Below are 20,652 nucleotides of genomic sequence, written 5' to 3' on the forward strand. Positions count from 1 at the left end.
TGTATTCCTGGAATTGTTATTCTTACTCACATTTTTTTCTCTTTATTTCCTTTGTTAGAACTGGAAATTTACCTTCATTTTCTGTTTTTCCTTTTAGTCAGCTGTATGAAGTGGCTTTATTGTGGCTTTTCTTTTCTCTATTTTTTACCAGAATTTGCAGCATTTTGTGCCTCTACTGTTTGATGGGTTTTTTTTAACCTTTAATATTCCTTCTGCTGTGGATTTCAGTAGCTGAATGTTTCTGTATTCTTGTTAATAGTAGCAGCCCAAAAAATAGTTCAGCAAAATTTCAAAACCATAAAATGTCAGAAACTGGGTTCTTGCTACAAGGACTTTCATATGATCTAAAAACAAAGTCCAGGGTGTTAAAATTGACTTAAAGCCCCAAACACAGATTAAAATCAGCCAGCTCAGCCCAGCTAAATTCTATTAAACGTCTGATGGCCACTATGATTGCAATGAGGATGTAATACAAATGAAAAGTGCAATTGTATTTTTATATTACAAAAGGATGTAATACAAATGAAAATTTCTAAGTGGGTTTACTTACAGTTGTGACAGGTGGCTCCCATGTAGCCTGTATTGTTACAGTCACAGTAAAAGGTGCTCCAGGACTGGGAGCACTTTCCTCCATGTTCACAGTAGTTGGGTAAACATCTAAATTGAGACATTAAAAAATGTAATTAATGATAAATATTTCTGCAAAAAATAATGTGCTGCGGGGAAAAAAAAACCAAAAGCAACAGAACTGTCTCAACTCCTCATTCAGACAAGAGTTTCCTAGGGCTGAAATCGCTGTGTAATGAAAGAATTATTTATTTATTTATCTGTGATTCACATCCAAGCACTGAAGAAAAGAACATTTAATCCATCCAGAAGATAGGTAAAGATCACTGTAAATAAAAACACACTGGTTATTAGCAATTAAAGTGTCATGAACTTTCTGACCACAGAGCAAGACAAGCAGCAGGTGAAAATGGTATTGAAATCTTGTTCCGAAGGAGAATCCCCGTTCTCTGATTGAAGAGGCACCACAGTTATCAAAATTAGGCTAAGTTACATTTGTGGAAACACTAACAGCATGCAAATCTCTAAAGTGAGAGAAAAATAAGCTTCAATTATGAGTTCTGTACTCTCTTCCTCATTTTAGTTGGTGTGCCTCTGAAGTATTATTGTGAAACAAATTATTAAAAGAAGAAAGAGGCACAACAGCATGCAGCTCAGGAAATGAACAGAAATAAAAGCTGTGGGAGATAAATTCAATCTCCAGGACAAAAAGTGAATGCTGATCTGAACTCCCCTGGTATAAACGTAGGCAGTGCATTGGAGTTACACCAGCTTAAATGGGAACAGATTGTTCTATTATTTGTCTTTTTTTCATTTTTCCCCCTCTTACAGTATATTAATCTCTTTTACACAGTATGTCTGACTTTTAAAAAATAAGTAACTTGTTTATACTGCTGATTCAATTGTGATGGGTGGGTGGAGAGGAAACAGGCAATCAATTTATCCTTTGCACTACAGAACTCCATTAGGATTTGCTTTGCTGTAATTTGAGCTTCAAAACTCTTTCAGTGCCCAGATCTTTCCAGGGTATTAGTGTGAAATCACTGATGCTACCTTGATTTTTTCTAGCTGAAGATGTGGTTTTATTGCAGTTCATCTTATCCTTAGGAAGCTTTTTTGCATTCAAGTAGGTATATTGCCCTTAGCAGTGGCTTTCAATCTGTTTCTTCTAATTACTTACAATTAAAAGCCATTCCACACAAGGAAGCAGAAAACCTGCATGTCACTAACAGCCATCTTCACCAGCCTTCTGAGCCTCATCAGCCAAGTTTTCATCAATTTACTTGAGTCCAAGGCTGTTTGGAGCTGCCAAACCTTGACAAGCCAAAGGAACCCGTTCATGTGCCCAGAGGCCTGTCAGAACAACCTCTTGTCCTCAATATGCTCTGTTCTCATTCATACAAACTTACATCTATTCATCTCTATCAGTGAGTCTAAGATTCAGTCCAGAACACAGGTTCAGTTGATCACTATTTATACTATTATACATAAGATTATAAAGGTCATATAAAAATATTAACATGAAATATTATTTTTATTAATGCTAGCTCAATTACTGCAGTAATTACTTATTATTCAAATATGAGAGAAATAAGGAATTCAAGGAGAAAGTATGTTATTTATATCTGCAACATCTTTTAAAACATTTCTAAGATATATTGGTCTTATAAAAATCATTGTCATGGTTTCTATTAATCACTGAGCTCAAATAAAAAAAGAGGACAGAGGATGAGAATTACATTCCTAGTTTTCTAGCTCTCCAAGAACCTATTACCACTGCTGTGGCAGAACATCTTCTTTCTAAAACATGAAAGAAACAAAACCTCTGGGTTTGCCCTCCTTTATAAGGCAGGAATTCTGAGAGGGGATGAGATTTTGTCTTTTAATGGTATGCTGGGCAATCATCTATCAGTCCAACAGCCTGCTGGTACAACGAGAGCCCAGCCAGCCTCTCTGCCATCACTGAAATGAGATTTAAAGCTTTGGGTTGATGCTGAAGAGAGCAGGAGCAGCCTTCTGGGATGGTGCAAACAGGACTGTGTGGTGTGCCCTGCACCCTCTGTACCCTGCAGGACCCTGCCAGCCACCTGAACCAGCAGCGCCCCAGCAGCTCCATCCCAGAGGCAAAGCACAGGAGTACAACAGCTCTGTGGAGGGTTGGAATGTGAAATGTGAATTGCACCTGTGGGAGCACATTTAGTCATATTTGTACTTTGGTGGTGCCTGCCCTTGCCCTCAGCACACTGCCTTTAATTGCACTTATTTAGTGATAAACATTCCTTTATGTCACCTGTACAGCAGCAGTTCTATTCACATCACAGGGAGGCTGGTGAGAAGAAACATACCATGTTAATAGAGCTCTTTGGAGAGATAAAAAGAATAGTGCTGATATTAGCATAACTTACATCATCAGTGTAATGGACAAATATGATCTTTGCCTACTTTAAACTACCTTTTATTAATTAACCCAATGCAGTAGAGCTAATTACTAACCATTTCTGGTTTGCCAAAGGCCTGTATTAGAGGCTTAGCCACATTTATTCCCTTGAAACTGTTTCCTTTTAAAGATTTTACAAAGTTGAAGGTCACTTCTTCTATCTACTTGTCTTATGAATGCAAACACTTTTTCTTCTCCCAACAATGCACAAAATGCAAGTCAAACAAACCATGTCAGCTTTTAATGATATTCATAAATTCAGAATTAAATCTTTTTTATTCCTTAGTCTATTTGCTTTAATTAACAGCAACTGCATTGATCTTGTTTTTGGTCAGATAACTAACCCTTCTAAGAGCTTATGAAACAAATTTCTTTGCAACTCTAATAATTACCATAATCCCATTTTAGCTGAGCAGTTGTGTCTTCATTAGAAGCAAAATTTTTCCTAATTGTGAGAGAACTCAAAATTAAGAAATAGCTACAATTAAAATTAATCAAGGCATGGATAAGTCACAGATTGTTGCATTTGTGAACTGTCCTAGATCCTCATGTTGAAGGATTTAAACACATGCAATTTAAAATATAAATTAACGTTTGCATTCTAGTAGAAACAAACACTTTCAGCAAAAAATGAAGTGGTATCACAGAACATTTCATAGACAAAAATTTGCATCAGGCAGCCCCTGACCTATTTGCAATTGAAGCGAACAAACAGCTCAACTCAATTTTTGCAAGCAATGTAAATGAGACACTTGAAAATTTATGGATTTGCCTAAGAATGCTTGTGACAGACCAGGTACTCTGATCTTCCCCATTTATTTATACATTATATATCACAGTGAAAAATTATTATTAAAAAAAATAACTGAAGCAAATAAATTTTTCCCTCATTGAGCCAAGCTGGAAAATGCACACCTTAGCCATCTAAGTGAGCAATATGCAGAGCCTGCACAAAAGCCTTCCCTGTCCTTGGATGAAACATTCACCTCCAAAACCGTGAGTGTGCTTCCTTTGAAATCAAAGGACAAACTGCACAGACATTATGGGGGAGAAATTCGGGCCTTTGATGGGAATGATGAAGAAATAACAATAGCAAAATTACTTGAGTGGGAAGGCTGAAGGAGCTCTATACATTTGATGTTACACTTGACTGGAAATAAACCCAGTGTACTTTCAATAAGCACCTCTGAGATTTTGTTATAGTCAGCACAGTACATTCAGCACTACCCTCGATTCTTCCCAAGTAAAGAGGAAGGAAAGGGAACCATCACAGAGAGAAAGAAAAAAGGAGCACACCCCCTAAATATCAAGACTGTATATACACATAATTTTCAGACAAGCACTCAGTCCCCAAAACTCAGTAATGCTGTAACAAAAAAAACACATGAAATTTTGGAAGACTATCTTTCAATAAAGCATTGTCTTAAATATTGTATCAAATTCATTTTATTTCAGCATGTTTTCCTATTTGCAGTCAGCAGCTATTTAATTTATAATTAACAAAATTTAACATTAAAACAGATGACTTCATATAATGGGTATACAAGTCTTATGAAACTCATGGTGTTGCTGTAATAAGACTATATTTTGCTTTAGTAAAATGGTGGCTTTCCGCTAAACTCAATAGATGGAGGCCAATTGCAACAACATGGATTTGAGCCCTGCTGTGCTGAGCTGTAAATCTGGGAAACTCCTTGCCAAAGGTTATTTTTGATACAAGAAATGGCTTCAAGGGGAGACCAGACAATCGTTTCCAAGAGAAATTTAGCAATGCAACCAGACAGACAATATGTAACAACCTCAGAGCTTTACCAAGGGGAAAACTAATGAAGAACTGAGAGCATCAGAAAAAAATATCGCAAAAGCACGTCCCACTCTTTTTTCGCCCTGGATTTTTTTTTTTTTGGTGGTAAAATAGTGGGCTAGGTGTCCTTAACTAAAGAAAGAAAAAGAGCTACCAGAACCAAAGAGAAAAAACGTGCAAAAGCAATATTACAATGGGCTGCAAAAGAATCAGCAGTCCAGACCTGTGGTTTTCATCAGCAGACATTTCTTCCCCATCACCACACATTCCAAATTCTCTTTTCCTCTTTCAACTATAGAAAATTGACCAAAAACTTACACAAGACCAAAAAGTCTTGTGACATTCTTTATTTTTTTTAAGTCATCTATGTTTTCTTTCCTAAATTTATTATGTTGTGAGAACACTTGGAGTACAAAGAGAACAAGAATAATGTGAACAGACAATTCCTGTTTTCCATGATGGAAATCAGCTAGTCTATCCTACTGAATTGATGCAAAAAAACAAAAACAAACAAACAAACAAAAATCAAAAACCCTCAATAGTTTATAACAAAGGTAGGTTTATCTTCATTGTGAGATTTGCAAAACTTGATGAAAGAACTTTTAAAATATATTATTATTTGCACTGTTGGTCACCTTGGTTCTCAGACCCTGCACCTGCATACCACTGTGAGACCAGCATTTAAAAGATGTGAACACTGATGCCAACAGCCCTCAGGCATGAGTAGCCCAGAACTGTGGAAGAGGTTGTGCTGGGACTGGCACTAGTGAAGGAAAAGCCTGTTATCTGTGCCTTAGATAAAAGGCATTTTTTTAAGGTTTGATTGCTTTGTTGTTAGAACACCTACATTTTTAATATAGGTAAATGCGCTGACAGTTTGGCTTAGCATCAGCAGAAAAGATTTTATATAAATAAATTTGAAAAAGAAAAAAGGGAAACAAATAAACCATCCTGTACAGACAGCTGTTCCATTTAGAATTCATCATTTTACAAAGCAAAAGCAGAAAAGCCATCTGCAGAAATCAAACAAACAAAGAAAGATACAATATTATATTATGCTTGCATCCCCATATCTGGCCTTTAATTTACCATGGCATTGCACATCCCATGGATTTTTACTCTAAAGGAAGAGCAACGGGAGAGAACTCTATTCAGGTTCCTCCCAAACTCAATTCCACACTCAAGCAGGATTTCAAAAGCTAATAAATTAGCCCCTTACCTACTTTCAAACTGCATTCTTTCTTCACAGGGGCCTCATTCAGGACAAATCCCCTCTCTCATGCTAGTAAGAAGTCCCTACACTCATAGGGACAAAGTTAACTTTCTCCAATTTCAGCACCTTTCCCCATGTAGAAGGCACTGCAGTTACAGGAAGGTGTTCACCCTGCTCAAACCAATGTTTTACCTACCTTCAGCAGGATTTACTGAATGATACTGATGAATCTGAAGCATCTGTCTTTATTTTGCTCTGAAACACAGCACTTTTACAGACTAGTGAACACTTCATGGGCCTGGATTGTCATTTTCTGCAGCTGGTATTGCGTGTATGAAACAAGGACAGGGAAAACACAACTAAGGAAGGGCAAGCAAAACCAATTGATGGCATTATCCAAATAACCTGAGCTTTCTTCTTCATTCTCATTAAAGAAACACAAAGCCTAGAAAACCACCCCCTCCTCAGAGATAGCATTTTCCACTGTAACTGCCTATTTTTTTCTGGAATTTGCTTTGAACAAATATTTTCTTGTTGTCTATCACAGAGCAAGAGCATCTGACAGTGTGAAGATCATATCCCAGTCCAAAAGCAGGAAACTCTGATACATGGTTTTTTACACTTCATTGTCAATCAGCCCTTGAGCTATTGGAGAGAAGCTCTGCCATTACCTGTATTATTCAGCTGCTTAAAACATTAAAATAGATATGAGGAGATGAGGGAATGTTCCTCAGAATTACAGGGATTTTAATTCCAACACCCAGGCTTTAGATGCCTGTGGGTTTGGATTTTTTAAATCTTGCTCTGCTTTTCTGCATCCTGTCCTTCCATTTTAAAACCTGTGTGGTATTGAAAGGATTTCCAAGACCACACTTCAAAATGCTGCCTACAAGGGTGTAATGCCAGTAATTTAGTTCCATTACTTAGCATGTCTAATTTGTGATATAGGTGCATACTTTAGGGAACTACCCAGGAGACTGTTCAACTCTCCCAGAACATCATGTCCTTCTCTATTTCTAATACTATTTTCTTCACTGTATAGTGATCATTACAAGGCATTAAGTCATTAAGAAACATTTTTCCTTTTTTCGTTTCCCACCATGTAATATAGCTTGTGTTTAAGATACCTTCTCCACTCCATTTCCACATCATTTTACATTCCCCCAAACCCCATTCTGCTTTGGGTTTAGTAAAGAGGAAGTAAAAAAAACCTTAGAATTTCTCTAAGGGCAATATAATGAAAAAGAAAGACACATTTCTAAGAACATCCTAATGTTTGCTGAACAAGCACAAAGCAAAGCGTTTTACAAAGTATCTAGTACAAGAAAGGGAAACTTTTTGAAAAATTTTTCCCATTTTCCTTAATTAATATAGAAATTAGAAGAAGACATGAAGCTTCAGTAGCCCTGAGATATTTGTTCACTGAATCCTAAAACAGGCAAAAGAGATAAAAGATAGAGGGAAAATTTTCACTCACAGGACTGAAGTCACCTATTTAAGGTGAGACAAAACATCAGAAGAACTAATTATCTGGACCATCAGATCCCTATAGCTAGCCAGGACAGTCTCTCCTGCAGCATTTGAAGGAAAAAAAATCTAGATTTGGGTATTCCAGCATCTGAAGGTGTGCAGTCCAAACACTTTGGTTTGGCTGAGGATGGAGACATAGTTGGGCAATTCTCAAACCAAACTTGGGATTTATGCAAAATCAGAAACATTTTGAAAAAGGACACAACATCCCCTCTTATGTCTTCAGCTCATTCCAGCTTTGATCATCATCCATATTCAAGAAATGTGATGTAAAAACATCCCACTCATTGCTATAAAGGCAAGAAGGGAAAACATAAGAGGATTTCCTGCAAAGAGAAAATAATATGCACTATAAAATAATTGTCCTTTCTGCAGAGAAGGCACTATATACTGAAAATAGGAAAAATTATAGAGAATGAAAAGGATGGATGCCAAATTGGGGGTTGAGGTTTTCTTAATTATTCTTTCGCAATGCACTGCAGATATTTATGTGAGGTTAAATGCAATACTAAATGCTTGATTTTTTTAATCCCAGCCTGGGACTCTAACCCAAAAAATTAAAATTCATTGTCCATAATTAGCCAGAATATTTTTTCACTTGCATGGCCAAGCCAGGGGGTGAAAGGATCATATGAAATTTGGCTTCTGCTGCAAGGCATACACTAAATCTAAGAGGAGAGTTAAGAAATATAAAAAACCACTGTGCTTTTATCGGATTTATCCTAACACCCTTCACCTGCAACAGTAATTAATTTCCCAAAGGCCCATTTTGACAGTACAACACAAGAAGCAATGTTAAATTCAGCACTAAAAGTAAAGGAAGAAAAAGTAAAAAAAAAATCCTATCTTAGAAGTAAAATTGATAATAAAATATAATAGAATCTACAAAGGAAATAGGCATAAAGAAGATTTTAAAAGGTCAGGTCTATTTAGCAAGGAAAAAGAACAATTTAAGCTAATTTATTTAGAAAATACTATGAAGAATTTTCACAGATAAAACATGCGTATGGTTAAAATAATAGGGACTAAGCACACTATTTGTGCTCCACAACTGAAGCAGTTGAGGGAAGCCAACTCATGAATCAACTCATGTATTTCTCCCTAAGGAGGTAAAACTGTAAACGCCAATCTCATCACAGTGATTATTATGGATACCACATGCCCCTCTCTCCATTTGGATTTGCTGGGAGAATTGGAATATGCAGATGAATCTTGGTTTAATGAGGACAGTAGCATCAGTGTGCCTGTGTCTGCTTGCTGATGCTACAGAGATGGGACCCTGCCAGGATTCAGAAGAAAGTATCTGAAGTCAGATTTGTGCTCCTTGTGGCACATCACTGGAATTCCCAGGATGTCCTGCAAGATGTGCCATCCGTCCATCTGCTAAGGTGAATTCAGCGGGAATATTTTTTCCCTCCCCCTCTCCCCCAGGTCTCTTAAGGGAAGTGAAGTCCCTGGTGTTGTCCTTGACAAGTACTGTCAGTATTTGCTACAGCAAGGGCAAGGTGCCAGCCAAGTAAAAATAGGACAACCCAGGCAGAGCTTCATCAGCGCAAAATCAACATGAGCTGCAGCAATCAGATTAAAGTACCTCAGCAGCTGTAGGCAGGGAGAGCAACACATCCATTATCTATGCAAACTTGTGAACCTGAGCCTAAAGAAAAGCAGGATCTGGCTACCCTCATAGCTCCTTTATGGATAATGACAGGCTTAACACATAACAGGCTTTCCTAATCCAAAGACAACCCAGTCTAATGTATTCAAGTGCAAATCATGTATAGAATTTACGACAAAAAAATAATGGGCATACAACTCTGTGCTTCTCCATCTGCTTCAGCCTCACCTCTGTCCAGGGAAACTCTCACCATAAAGTCCATCACTTCAAGGGATTTCCGTTCTGGCAGGATCGACAGAATAATGAAATTTCAGACTTCTTAAAGAGTTTTCTCTGTCACCGGGCAACAAAAATACCTCATCCTTTGTGATGGGGGATGAGGAGTCAAAAACATGAATGCAACCAATGTCATCATTATGGGTGTGTTCCAAGAGGATTCGCTTCAAAAGCCTGGTGAATGCAAACATTTGACCAGCACCACCTTGAGGGGCAAAAGAGACTACTCCCATATGAAGAGCCAATTCAAAGGAAAAAGAGACCACTTCTCTACTCACAACAGCTCTTCAGCACAAGTTACCCCAATAGCAATGCCTCCTAAGCACTTTTCCTTATAGACTTTGCAGGAGGTGGTAGGGGAAACCGCACCACATCTCACCTGTTTGTGTACACACAGAGTGCAAGAACTCCTGCAAATGGAATTTTCTTCTTGACACTATAAAACTGCAAAGCAGTCTGTCCCACTGCATTCAAGAAGTGCATGAGATTAATCAAGCCATGCCTTCAGGCTCCAGGGAACACTGCAGCCCTTGCTGCTGTATTCCAAGGGGTCCATCTGTAGTAAGAGCAGCCAGCCCTGCTCAGCCCAAAGGGAGCATCTGTGCCGTGTGATGAAGGGCTGGGAATCCACTGCATTTCTGGACTGAGGTTTAATGATTTTCTGGCACATTTTCCTAATAACCATGGTAACTCTTGAGCTGCAATTTCTCTTGAGCCCACATTCCTGCATCTATTCTCTGAACAGGATGCCAACCACAGCAAAACCAACTCAGCTTCAGGACTGGAGCTAGTATTTCTAGTCACAAAATCTGGCATTCGAGCCAATTGCTGAATGGGAAATCCCAGAGCTTCTCAACTCTGTGGCCAAATTCTCAGCATCTGCATATTTGTTTTCCTACCCATTTCATTTATTTTTAAATGAGAGGCTGACTGAATTTTCCCCAGGCTATGCCTTCCATTGTTGGCCCACACACAGACAGACCCACCCGCCCACTATTTCCACTGACACAAAGGAAGAGAAAACACAGTGCAGAACGTATTAGTACTTAGCAAAATGCACACCGAGATTCAAATGTATTTTGAGATTAGCATAGCTATGATGCTATATATTTTGTTTTTGAACAACAGAGGTACAGAGAGCTGCATACAATGAAAACAATGTTTTAGAAACAGTGAGGGACTTGGACTTCCTAGTCCTAAGTTTATCACCTCCCTCCAGACTTGCTTCAGATCAACAGTGCCTCTCCTTCAATTTCCTTACTCTGACAGTGCCACAGCAAAAATGCTGATGAAATAAGTTCAAAAGCATCCCACTGAACCCTTTGCCAGCTTCCAGCCATCTGTGGCTTATGAATTCATGAACGCCTTACTACCTTTTCCCTTTACATTTGATCTCTACGGCATCTAACAACATCCAATTTGATGTTGTGTAAGATTTGAACTTGTGAGAAACTGCACATTCTTGTTTACTATTCACCCCTTCATGCTGCTCCTCATCACACAAACCTGAGCAGCTCTCTTCTCCAGGCTGAAGAGTCCAAGCCTATTTCATCTCTCCTTGCAGAGAAGAGTTTGTAGCACACCAAGAAACAGAGTGTCAGTTTTAGAAACAGCCATGAGGGCTGAATGACAGACTTACAGACTGTGCAGTCAGAGCTGCACACAGCACCTCCTCTGAGTGGCCCAGAGAGAACACACTTCCTGCAAAGGGCTGGTCAGGCCAAGAAGGTGGTCAATGAATACATCCAACTGGATTTGCATTTCATCTTTTAGAAACTAAAATAGAGAGTTCTGAAGGGATCCATACAGAGCTGTTATCTCGATTTATTAGGGGGAAGATGCTTCTGTAGTTCTCCAGTGCCTCAGTCCCTGCCTTCTCTAAACATCTCACCCTCACCATTTACACCACATCTGAAAGGGAGACAGGCACCTCCAAGAAGTCATAGAACCTCAAGAAAACAGAGGGACTATTAGAAGGGAATCAGGTTATTTTTCGTCAAAGAAAATAATATCACTAACCATAATGGAGTTTAACCACTATTCTAGACATCATGAAATTTGCAAAGAAGATATCCCTAAAAAACCCAGAGCAATAAATTCTGCAATCACATAACTTTCTTCTGAGTTGTAAAAATGAATCATGTGTTTTCTAGAAGCAAAAAGAGCAAATCATGATATATGAATAGGATCTGCTGCTCCTTCTCTGCCATTTCATATATAACTGTACCTATCTATATATATCAGGTTATTAAAAAAAAAAAAACAACATAAATTTGGGCTACACAGTCCCTACTCACAGCTGCAGCACTGGCTTAGATTGTCTAAGAGATACATCTACTAAAATGAGCTTTCTCACAGGTCTGAGACTTCATGACCTGAATTCCTGAAAGATTTTTCCCATGATTTTCATGGATTTTTTGGTGTTTTGTTTTTTGTTTTTTTTTTTCTTTTCATTTATGCACTGTTATTGTTGACATTTCAGAACTCCCAAAGCAAGAACAAGGCACAGCTGTTCCAGCTGCAGGAAAAGCCTGAGCGAATGCAACAGAGCTGGAAGGAACCTGGAAGATCACTCAGTCCATGCTCACACCCCAAGGCAGGATCACCCACATCCATGTTCATTATTTTTCACAGACTCATCGATCTTTTCCTAAAGCCTCCCAGTGACAGAGAGCTGACAGTCACCTCAGGCAGTCTGTGCCACACAGCTCTCCTATACATCCTGGACAGAAAGGATGATTGTTCCCTTCAGTGCTGCAGCAGCCTTTGAGCACCTAAGACCATTATGGTGCCTCCCCTCAGCAATCTCTTCTGGTTAAAGAACTCAGTCAATCTGAGCTCTGTCAGCCTTGGTGCTGTGACCACTTCCCTGGGGAGCCTGTTCCAGTGCCCAAAAACCCTCTGGGTGAAGAACTTTTTTTCTAACTTCCAACCTACACCTCTTCTGATGTAACTGCAGGCCATTCCCTCAGGTCACCACAGAGATGAGATCAGTGCTGGCTTCCCTCTTCCCCTCACTAGAAGTTGTAACTGAGGGAGGTCTCCCAACAGTCTCTTTTTCTCCATGCTGAACAGGCCAAGTGCCCTCAGCTGCTCCTCACACAGCTTCCCTTCAAGGCCCTTCACCATCTTCATTGCCCCCTTTGGATGCTCTCTATCAGTTTAGTATCTTTCTCACATTGCAGTGGCCACAGGTGTAGCCAGAGCAGAGCAGGACAATCCCCTCCCTTGCCCAGCTGGGGATGCTGTTCCTGATGCCCCCAGGGTTCTCCCTCCTGGCTGCCAGGGCACTGCTGACTCATATTTAATTTGCCATCAGCCAGGATCCCCCCAGGACTCCCTTTCTTGTCTCCAGCATCTCATTCCCCAGTCTGTCCATACATCCAGGGCTGCCCCATCCCAGGTTCAGAATCCAGCATTTCCCCAACTTCAGACAGTTGGTGATTGCCCAGCCCTCATTTGTCAAGGCTCTCTGCAGGGCCTCTCTGCCTTTCAGGGGGTCAACAGCTCCTCCCAGTTTTGTATCATGCGTGAGCTTGCTCAGTATCCCTTCCAGTCCTATGTCCAAATAATTGATGAAGATGTTGAAGATCATAGGGCCAGGATGCCACTGGTTTTCCTGGCCACCTGGGCACTCTCTGGCTGGTCCAGCCTCTGTCAGTCAGCACCCTCAGGTCCTCCATTACATCACACTTAACTACATAACTTTTTTTTGTCTGTGTGATTGATATATTTAACAAGAAAGGTGGCATTATGTAAAACAATCCCACTCTTATTATGTTTGGATCATTGCCCTAAATAATTTTATGGTATGAGCACAGACTAATGCCTGTCATCCTTGGGACAACAAAGATAAGGAAGATATTTTCAGTAGTACCACCAAGTTGCACTTAGCCTTGACTTGGTGACAGTGAAGGCACTGGAGATGTCCCACAGCACCTCTGCACCATACCAGAAGAGTTCTCTTTTGTTTCTACATACAGGCACACAAAGCGCTTTTAAATGCTTCACTCAAATAATCCGTTCCTCCAAGAAAACAGCAAAATTTTCTCAGTTCCTAGAAAAGATGACATTTTGCTTCCTTTTGTAAAATTAGCTGCATCTTTTTCCATTCTATCTTGGAGTGACAGAATTCCATCTACCATTTCAGGCACACCAAGTATGAAATTCACATTCCCCTGAATTCAGCCATCATTAAATGTGGAAAGAGCCAAGATCAGCCAAGTCAGTAATTTCTCCAAAAAAAATGAACAAAAATGAACATACAAAGATGAGGACAGAGGTCTTGCATCACAAACGTTATGCCCACTTATCAAAAGACTGCATCTCCAGCAGACTGATTCCCCCTATAGGAAGGAATAATGGAAATCAGCCATCAACTTCATCTAAGTAACATGTCTGAAAAAGACATTAAATGCTTACAGTCCTAATGCATTTCCAAAATATCTTTATTACTCCCCTAACTATTTGAAGCACATGAAATTTCCAGCACTTTCATTTCTACTTTTCAGAACAAAACAACCCAAAAACCACCAAAAACAGAAACCAAAAAAAAAAAACACACAGAACTTCCTATTCCACATACTAACTTCAAAGTACACATTTGCATAAATGATTCAGAAATATTTAGACACTAAAAATCCATAAGAAGCAAAAGAGATTTATAAAATGCTTTAAAAAAATTGGTTTCTTATTTCCTCTCTGCTGTTTATGGGAAAATCTGGGGTTCTTGTCAGGTTTCATCTTAGGAGGGATGTGGATCACTATTTAAACTGAAATGTTTCTCTGGCAGATGCAGACATTCCATCATTATATTGTCCCACTAAATGGGCAGTATTGCACACGAGATGTACCATATCCTCATCATGAACGTGCTGTAATGGCTAACAAGAAAAATTGTAGATGATTTATTTAAGCAGAACCAACTCATATATTAAGGGTATGACATGTTCTGATGAATCAACTAATTTTTCCTTCTCTTTCATTTCCTCTAGAACTTCAAAGCAATCAAATGTTGTTTATGCATAAAACTTAATCCTTTCACCAATCTATAGTTTGATTGAATTTGCATACTCTATTTCCTACAAGTCAATGTGAAGAGAGCCTCATGTAATTGAAACCATTTCCCCTCCAGTCCTCCTATCTTTGTTGCAGTATTTTCTATTAGTAGCTCTATTATGCCTAATATCTGTAATGTTGGCAGATCAGAATTTTCACTTAATGCAACCTGTATTTATAAACCACTAGGATGAAAAAAGAACAAATACAAGAAAGAGGAAATAATAATTACCTGTCTTTGATGCCACACAGATCAATGTGTAAATCACTGAAATTCCCCAGGGAGCCTTGCTGAACTAAAATGAGGTCCTTGGGCTGGTTATCAATAAAGATGAGCCTCATACAGCCTTGAAAAGCAGTAATGGGATTTAAACACTGGGAATCGGTGAAATTGTCAGGGCACCCTGTGGGAAAAAGAGAAGAGGCAGAGAAGAATATTGGAATGTTCAACTATTTCTGCTGGGATTTCCTGATGCAAGAACTCAGAGGCTTATTATTCCAAATGTTTTTATTCCTTTTGCTATGCAACCTCCTGTGTTATAAATCCTCTAGTTAGGGGAAAAAAGAAAAAAAGAGAGAAGCCAGCCACTGAAAGTATCACAATATGAGGTTTTCACCTTGTGAAACATACTTGTGTTGAGCAAAATCAAAATATGATTTTTTTTCATCTCTTTAAACTCCACAGCAACTAAAACATGAGTTGTTAAAAGAGTTGTACAAAATGTAAAATCATTATGTCTTAAATTCTGCTGCTGAAGCAATGTGCAGATGAAATCTTGTGGGCAGCAAGAAAGCCATTTGTATCTGAGCCTCCCCAGTATTTAGACAGCTCTGAGATCCAAACCTCCTGTACATCCTCACTTAGTGCTGCATCCACAGGGTTCATCAAGATCAGAACCATACTACAGTAAGCACTACAAAGAAATATATTAGATTAAAAGACAGTTAATGACATTAATGTTTGCACTCCGCTCCAAAAAGCAGAAGATAGTATTTTCCAGGACTTTTTTTCCCTTTTCTAAGTTGAGCTAAACCTATCTTCATTTTCCACAAGAGCTTTGTACATAAATACCTTTGAAGATTTGAGCTGCATGCCACCTAAGCTCCAAAAAGTCACTGAGCCTGATCAGAACAGTGGTTTCTACAGGAATGCTGATAACATTAATAATTCTAAGGCCTTTTAACCTGGAAAAAAAAAAAAGAAACAAAAAAAAACCAAAACCAAAACCACTCATGGTTAATATAGCTTTTTAGATTTTGCATATATTGTCAGATAGATGTAGGTACCCATTGAACAACACTACCAGTAGTCCACTTTTACAGCTCAGCTTGCAGTTCTGCGTGCTCTCTCTCTGCCAGGCTTGACCAACACCTTCAACCTGTCCATGGTGCTGAATGCACTGCAATTTAATCACTCCTTACCTTTTGCTCTTAGCTGCAAGCGGCACACCCAGGGAGAGCTCTCTGGTGAGCACCTGAGGATCTACATTACGAAAACTTCCCTGCAACAACCTACCTCCAAAATAATAGCTGTTCCCAGAGTAGATCCTGGAGACAGTGGTTGCATGGCTGGCGGTGGCAGCGTCGCTATCCAGCGTCAGGGTAATGCGATGCCTTCTGGCATTGATGTTAACAGAATGCCAAAGCCCATCGTGGAGATTAGTGCCTGGCAAAAAACGTGGACAAAGTGAAGAAAAGACGTGCAGGAGACAAGTGTGCTCTTCAAATCTCCTCTTGCATCCAACTTGTGGCCGTAAATATGCAGCTGAGCTATAAAAGGGGAGAACTGTAGCTGAAAAGAACTCATTACTTATGGAAACAAGCTGGCATAAGAGAAAGGGCCCAGGAAAAGGGAAGTTTTGAGAGTATTTAAGTAGGTCATCTCACGTTTTAGTCTAATCTTGTACTACTGCAGGCAAAAAACGTGGACAAAGCTAGTCATCAAACTAGCCCAATCCTTCACCTTGCTGGTAACACACTGTTACCATTTTGGGGGTCTTTATGTCTATCTTCAGTGTGTTGGTAAATGCCTACAAGTCTAAAAATGTGCAGAGATCTCTACTGAGCTTCTGGTACTAAGCACATGTGTGAGGTTGCAGAAGATTAGATGCAGTGAGACATTTATAGCCTGTTCTCAGGCTCCAACCTGAAACCTGAATGACTTCAACAGGTATCAGTAGGATTTGTGTTTCTTAAAACCCTCCACCACCAATGCAGCACATGGTACTATTAATGGATGTACAGAAGTTGGATTTCTACATGGATGTTCTGAGAACTGGCATTGTTGCTCTGACCAGGAACCTCTAAAGTTTGAGGGATACTGGGCAGTCTCTTCTCTTCCAGACACTCATGTGAAGTGGGAAATTACCTGTCTTGTTTCCTTATTCTGAAAATCAGTGCTGCATTGTGTGGCTCTTGAAATATCACCACAGAGCTACAAAGAAACTCCACATCCTCTATTCTGACAGCCGTGGGAATCAGTGGGGAAGCTTCTGAACCCACACACAGAGGTGCAGATCAAAAGCAACCTCATTACAGTTCAAAATATGCTACCATCAGGCTGAAGTCACTGAGATCAGGCACAGACAACTAGTATTTACTCCCCACCCTAACAGGATATTTTTGTTAATGTTGCTTTCATAGAAAACAAACAAGCACTTAGGAACACAAAGAGGTGCAAGAACAGTTCAAAACAAAATAAAAAAAGTGGGTGTTAGGTGTGTGTAAAACCATTTCATCACAAATTTCAAAATGAAATTTACTCAGTAATGGCTGTTAACACATGCACAATTACCACAGAATTAGCGGTTGGTTTTCCAGCAAAAAAATGGATTTTCAACTAGAAGTGCTGTTTGAAGTGGAATATGTTGTTAAGGTTTGAAATAATTACAAGAGGAAATAGATCCCATTTGGGGGAAAAACAGGTCCATTCTTGAGCAAGCATGAGTTTATTGTGAGTACCTGACATCTGCAGAACATGGCACAAGCACCTCCTGCACATTTCCCATGTACAAGTAGGCAGTTTAGCATGTTTGGATAGGCTGGACTCAGGTTCATTATTTCAGAACTACATAAAAACAAATGCACCCAACCAAATATTGACATTGTCTCAGCTTTGTCAAAAATTTCATTAGGACTGCAATAAAGGCTGGTATCTGTTTTCAGTGCTCAATTGCAGCAAGCTATGGCTGTAGCAATCTACATGAGTAAGGATATATACAGAGCTGCCTCATTTTCAGTCATAAAGGGGAATGAAACATGCATACAGAACAGCTCTGCTTTGACAGCTCTGTCAGTTTTTTATCTCTGCTTCTTTTAATAGATACATCTGCCCTCTTTTAGTCTGTACAGGGAATATTTTAATATTATATATTTTTAAACATCTGCTCTTTTAGAAAATATATTATTATTGTTGTTATTATCATTATCATTATTATTATTATTATTATTATTATTATTATTATTATTATTATTATTATTATTATTCTCTCAAATTTTACATCAGAGAGGCATCCCTATTTTACCCTCTTGCATCCCACCAGCTTCACTACACAAAGCAACTTGTCAAGTGGCTAAGAAAGCCAAATAGGGAGCGTAAGGAGAGGAAGCCCATGGTCAGCCACTCTTCTCAGTGTAGCATAAAGGGGGAGTCCAAAGCTACAGTCAGAGAAAGAAAATCAGCTCTGAGCCTCCCTTAACTTCTGCTGGGGAAAGATGACGTGGCTGAGCTGGCTCCCAGCTGATTTCAGCACAGTCTGAAGATGGGAACAGGAAGGGCTTCATGCGACCTGACTGAAGAAAATTGAGTGTGACTGCTTAAGAACATAGAGGCTCAGCTAACTGTCAGTGAGATTGAGTCTGGAGATTTCAGGATGCCAATTTTCCAAGCTTAGATCAAACTGTACAGAGTGGCTTTACCACCAGAAAGCAAGAGAAAATTTAAAAGAGAAAGAAAGATTGTGTGTTTCCTTATTGCTTGATCCTTTCATCCCATGGAGCTGAACCTTTGTGTTTAGGAAGCAGACAAGTGAAAGTAAACAAGAAATAAACACCTTCAGAGATTTCCACTGGGTTCTCAGTCTCCTTTTGAATTAGTAGCATCAATCTCCCACCATGGAGGTAAACCAAGAGATGTCCTGAGTTTTCAGACAGCTCGGTGAACAGAAGCAAGCCATCTTTATTCCACGTTCGGAACTGGAAGCTGACTGACAAACCGTCAATTTGAGCAGTGCCGGGCAGCAGCAAGTAGCTTCGACTGGCACTCACAAAGGTGATAGGAACAATTTGTGGTTCTGAGCAAGAAAAGGTCACATTTCCCTGCAAAAAAATTAAAAATAAAACATAATCAGTATGACTTTTATTCAGTCATCTCAAAATATCTTCAGTTAAATAAGCTCGTTGGATTTCTAATCGCCCTCAAGGCTGAAATAGGTATTATTATTCAGACACATATCTTTGGAAATCAATAGGAAATGTATCTGTCCATGTTGGGAAAACATACCTAACTTCAAAATTTTACTTTTATCCCAAATGCTGGGGATCAAAAATCAAAACCTTACTATTTAGAAGAATCTAAATGTAACCAAATGTCCTTATCAATGCCACACCTTAGTTGATTATCTCAGTCACCCAGCCCTCAAATCAATTTGCAATTTGTCCAGAAGAGAAGCACATTTACTCAAAGCAGTCTGCAGAATCTGCACTAGCTTTTATCACTGTAGCTGATGGAAGAAATTACTCCATCAGTTTACTCAGCCACTGTAGATTACCCCACCAGGTTAATCAGGACATGGTATAAAACCTTAACAATATATAAAGCCAGGATGCACTTAAGGAGCCACGTCTTTCAAAGCCACTCCAGGAGAAAATTGTTGTAGCCAGCTGCTTTGAACATGGCTGCTTTCTGCTTTGTAAAATACCAGCTGTAATCTGATAAAAACATTGGAGTGTAAGGCTTTCTCCATGATAACACTTCTCATCAGAGCCTTTACCTCACTCTAACTGGATAATTATAATGAACAGCACTTGATGGATGTGCGGGAAGTTGCACAGTGCTTGGGGAATTCCTGCCTGCAATCTCAGACAGATGATGAAACTGCTCCCTATCACTTTCAAACGTCTTTCCAGTCTTTATTTTTTTAACAGGAAATAAGGTGCCAGAAATAGACAAAGTTATCACTGGATGAAGCAATCCTTGATAGATACTTATCTGTATGGAGCTATCTGCATAGTACCCGTTGGATTCAGAATGCTACCAACCACATTTGGCAAAAGGAACCCATGGGTATATCACATTACAATGCGTTTTGAGATATAATCCAAAGCCTATCTGAACGTCACTGAACGTTACTCAGGTGGGAAGCAGGATGAAAATTTGGTCTCAGCCTTTAAAAGGTTTCTTCTACCAGCTGGGATTTGCCGCATGAAGAGACGGCACAAACTTTTTTTTTGCTATTGTTACATTTCTACCTCAGTTTTAATCAAAATTCAGGCCAGAAGTCTTGTCCTGAGACATGATCAGCAAAGAGTTCTGACTGCAATGCCAATGCTGGGACATATGGACAGGAGCTACACATCTCTTCCCTTGCTTAACCTGGTCAGACTTCAAGCTCTGAAGTCTGACCTCAACTTTAGCCTCTCCATTGTCTAAACTGAAGCAGAGCAGGTGTCGTTATACACACCATAAGAACAGAGAGCTGGAAATGCACAAAGGTGGTGTTGCAATATTCTGTGTAAATGGAATTAAAGGTGCTTGTATAAGACAGACAAGAGGTGTGCCTGCCTTTTGGGGGGGTTCTTTTCAGGAGGTATTTTTGTTACTCTTATTCAAAAATTGAGACCTCCACGACATAAGGGCCATAAGCAATTGCAGTCAGGACTAAAAACTAGCCAGGATTTGTGAAAAATAAAAGGAAAAAAAAAAAAGAAAAGTTGAGTAAAACAACTGATGTCCCAAGAACTTAAATCAATTCAACTGATTAATTTAGGAGGGAAACAACTTAAACCAGCATTCCAGAGCAGAACCAGATTATGTAGTTAATACACACCAACAACAGTTGTTGACACCCTTACACTGACCAACCTGTCTACCTCCCTAGAGACAGTAACATGAAAAACTGAAAAAAGACACACAACTGTTACTTTGAAGTGGG

The 20,652-nt window shown here is 39.3% G+C and overlaps 1 protein-coding gene across 1 annotated transcript in view; it reads right to left on the minus strand.

Moving 5' to 3' along the window:
- The window catches only part of CNTNAP5 (contactin associated protein family member 5), a 410,063-nt gene that overhangs the window by 109,573 nt on the left and 279,838 nt on the right, over positions 1-20,652 (minus strand). Inside the window, exons 9-12 of the mRNA XM_036386345.2 lie at positions 18,553-18,817; positions 16,017-16,166; positions 14,733-14,904; positions 551-657 (exon numbers count right to left, since the gene is read on the minus strand). Coding sequence (XP_036242238.1) covers positions 551-657; positions 14,733-14,904; positions 16,017-16,166; positions 18,553-18,817 — 694 coding nt within the window. The remainder of the gene's footprint in view (positions 1-550; positions 658-14,732; positions 14,905-16,016; positions 16,167-18,552; positions 18,818-20,652) is intronic.

The sequence above is a fragment of the Molothrus ater genome, chromosome 7, assembly GCF_012460135.2.
Source record: "Molothrus ater isolate BHLD 08-10-18 breed brown headed cowbird chromosome 7, BPBGC_Mater_1.1, whole genome shotgun sequence".
Classification (NCBI taxonomy): Eukaryota; Metazoa; Chordata; class Aves; order Passeriformes; family Icteridae; genus Molothrus; species Molothrus ater.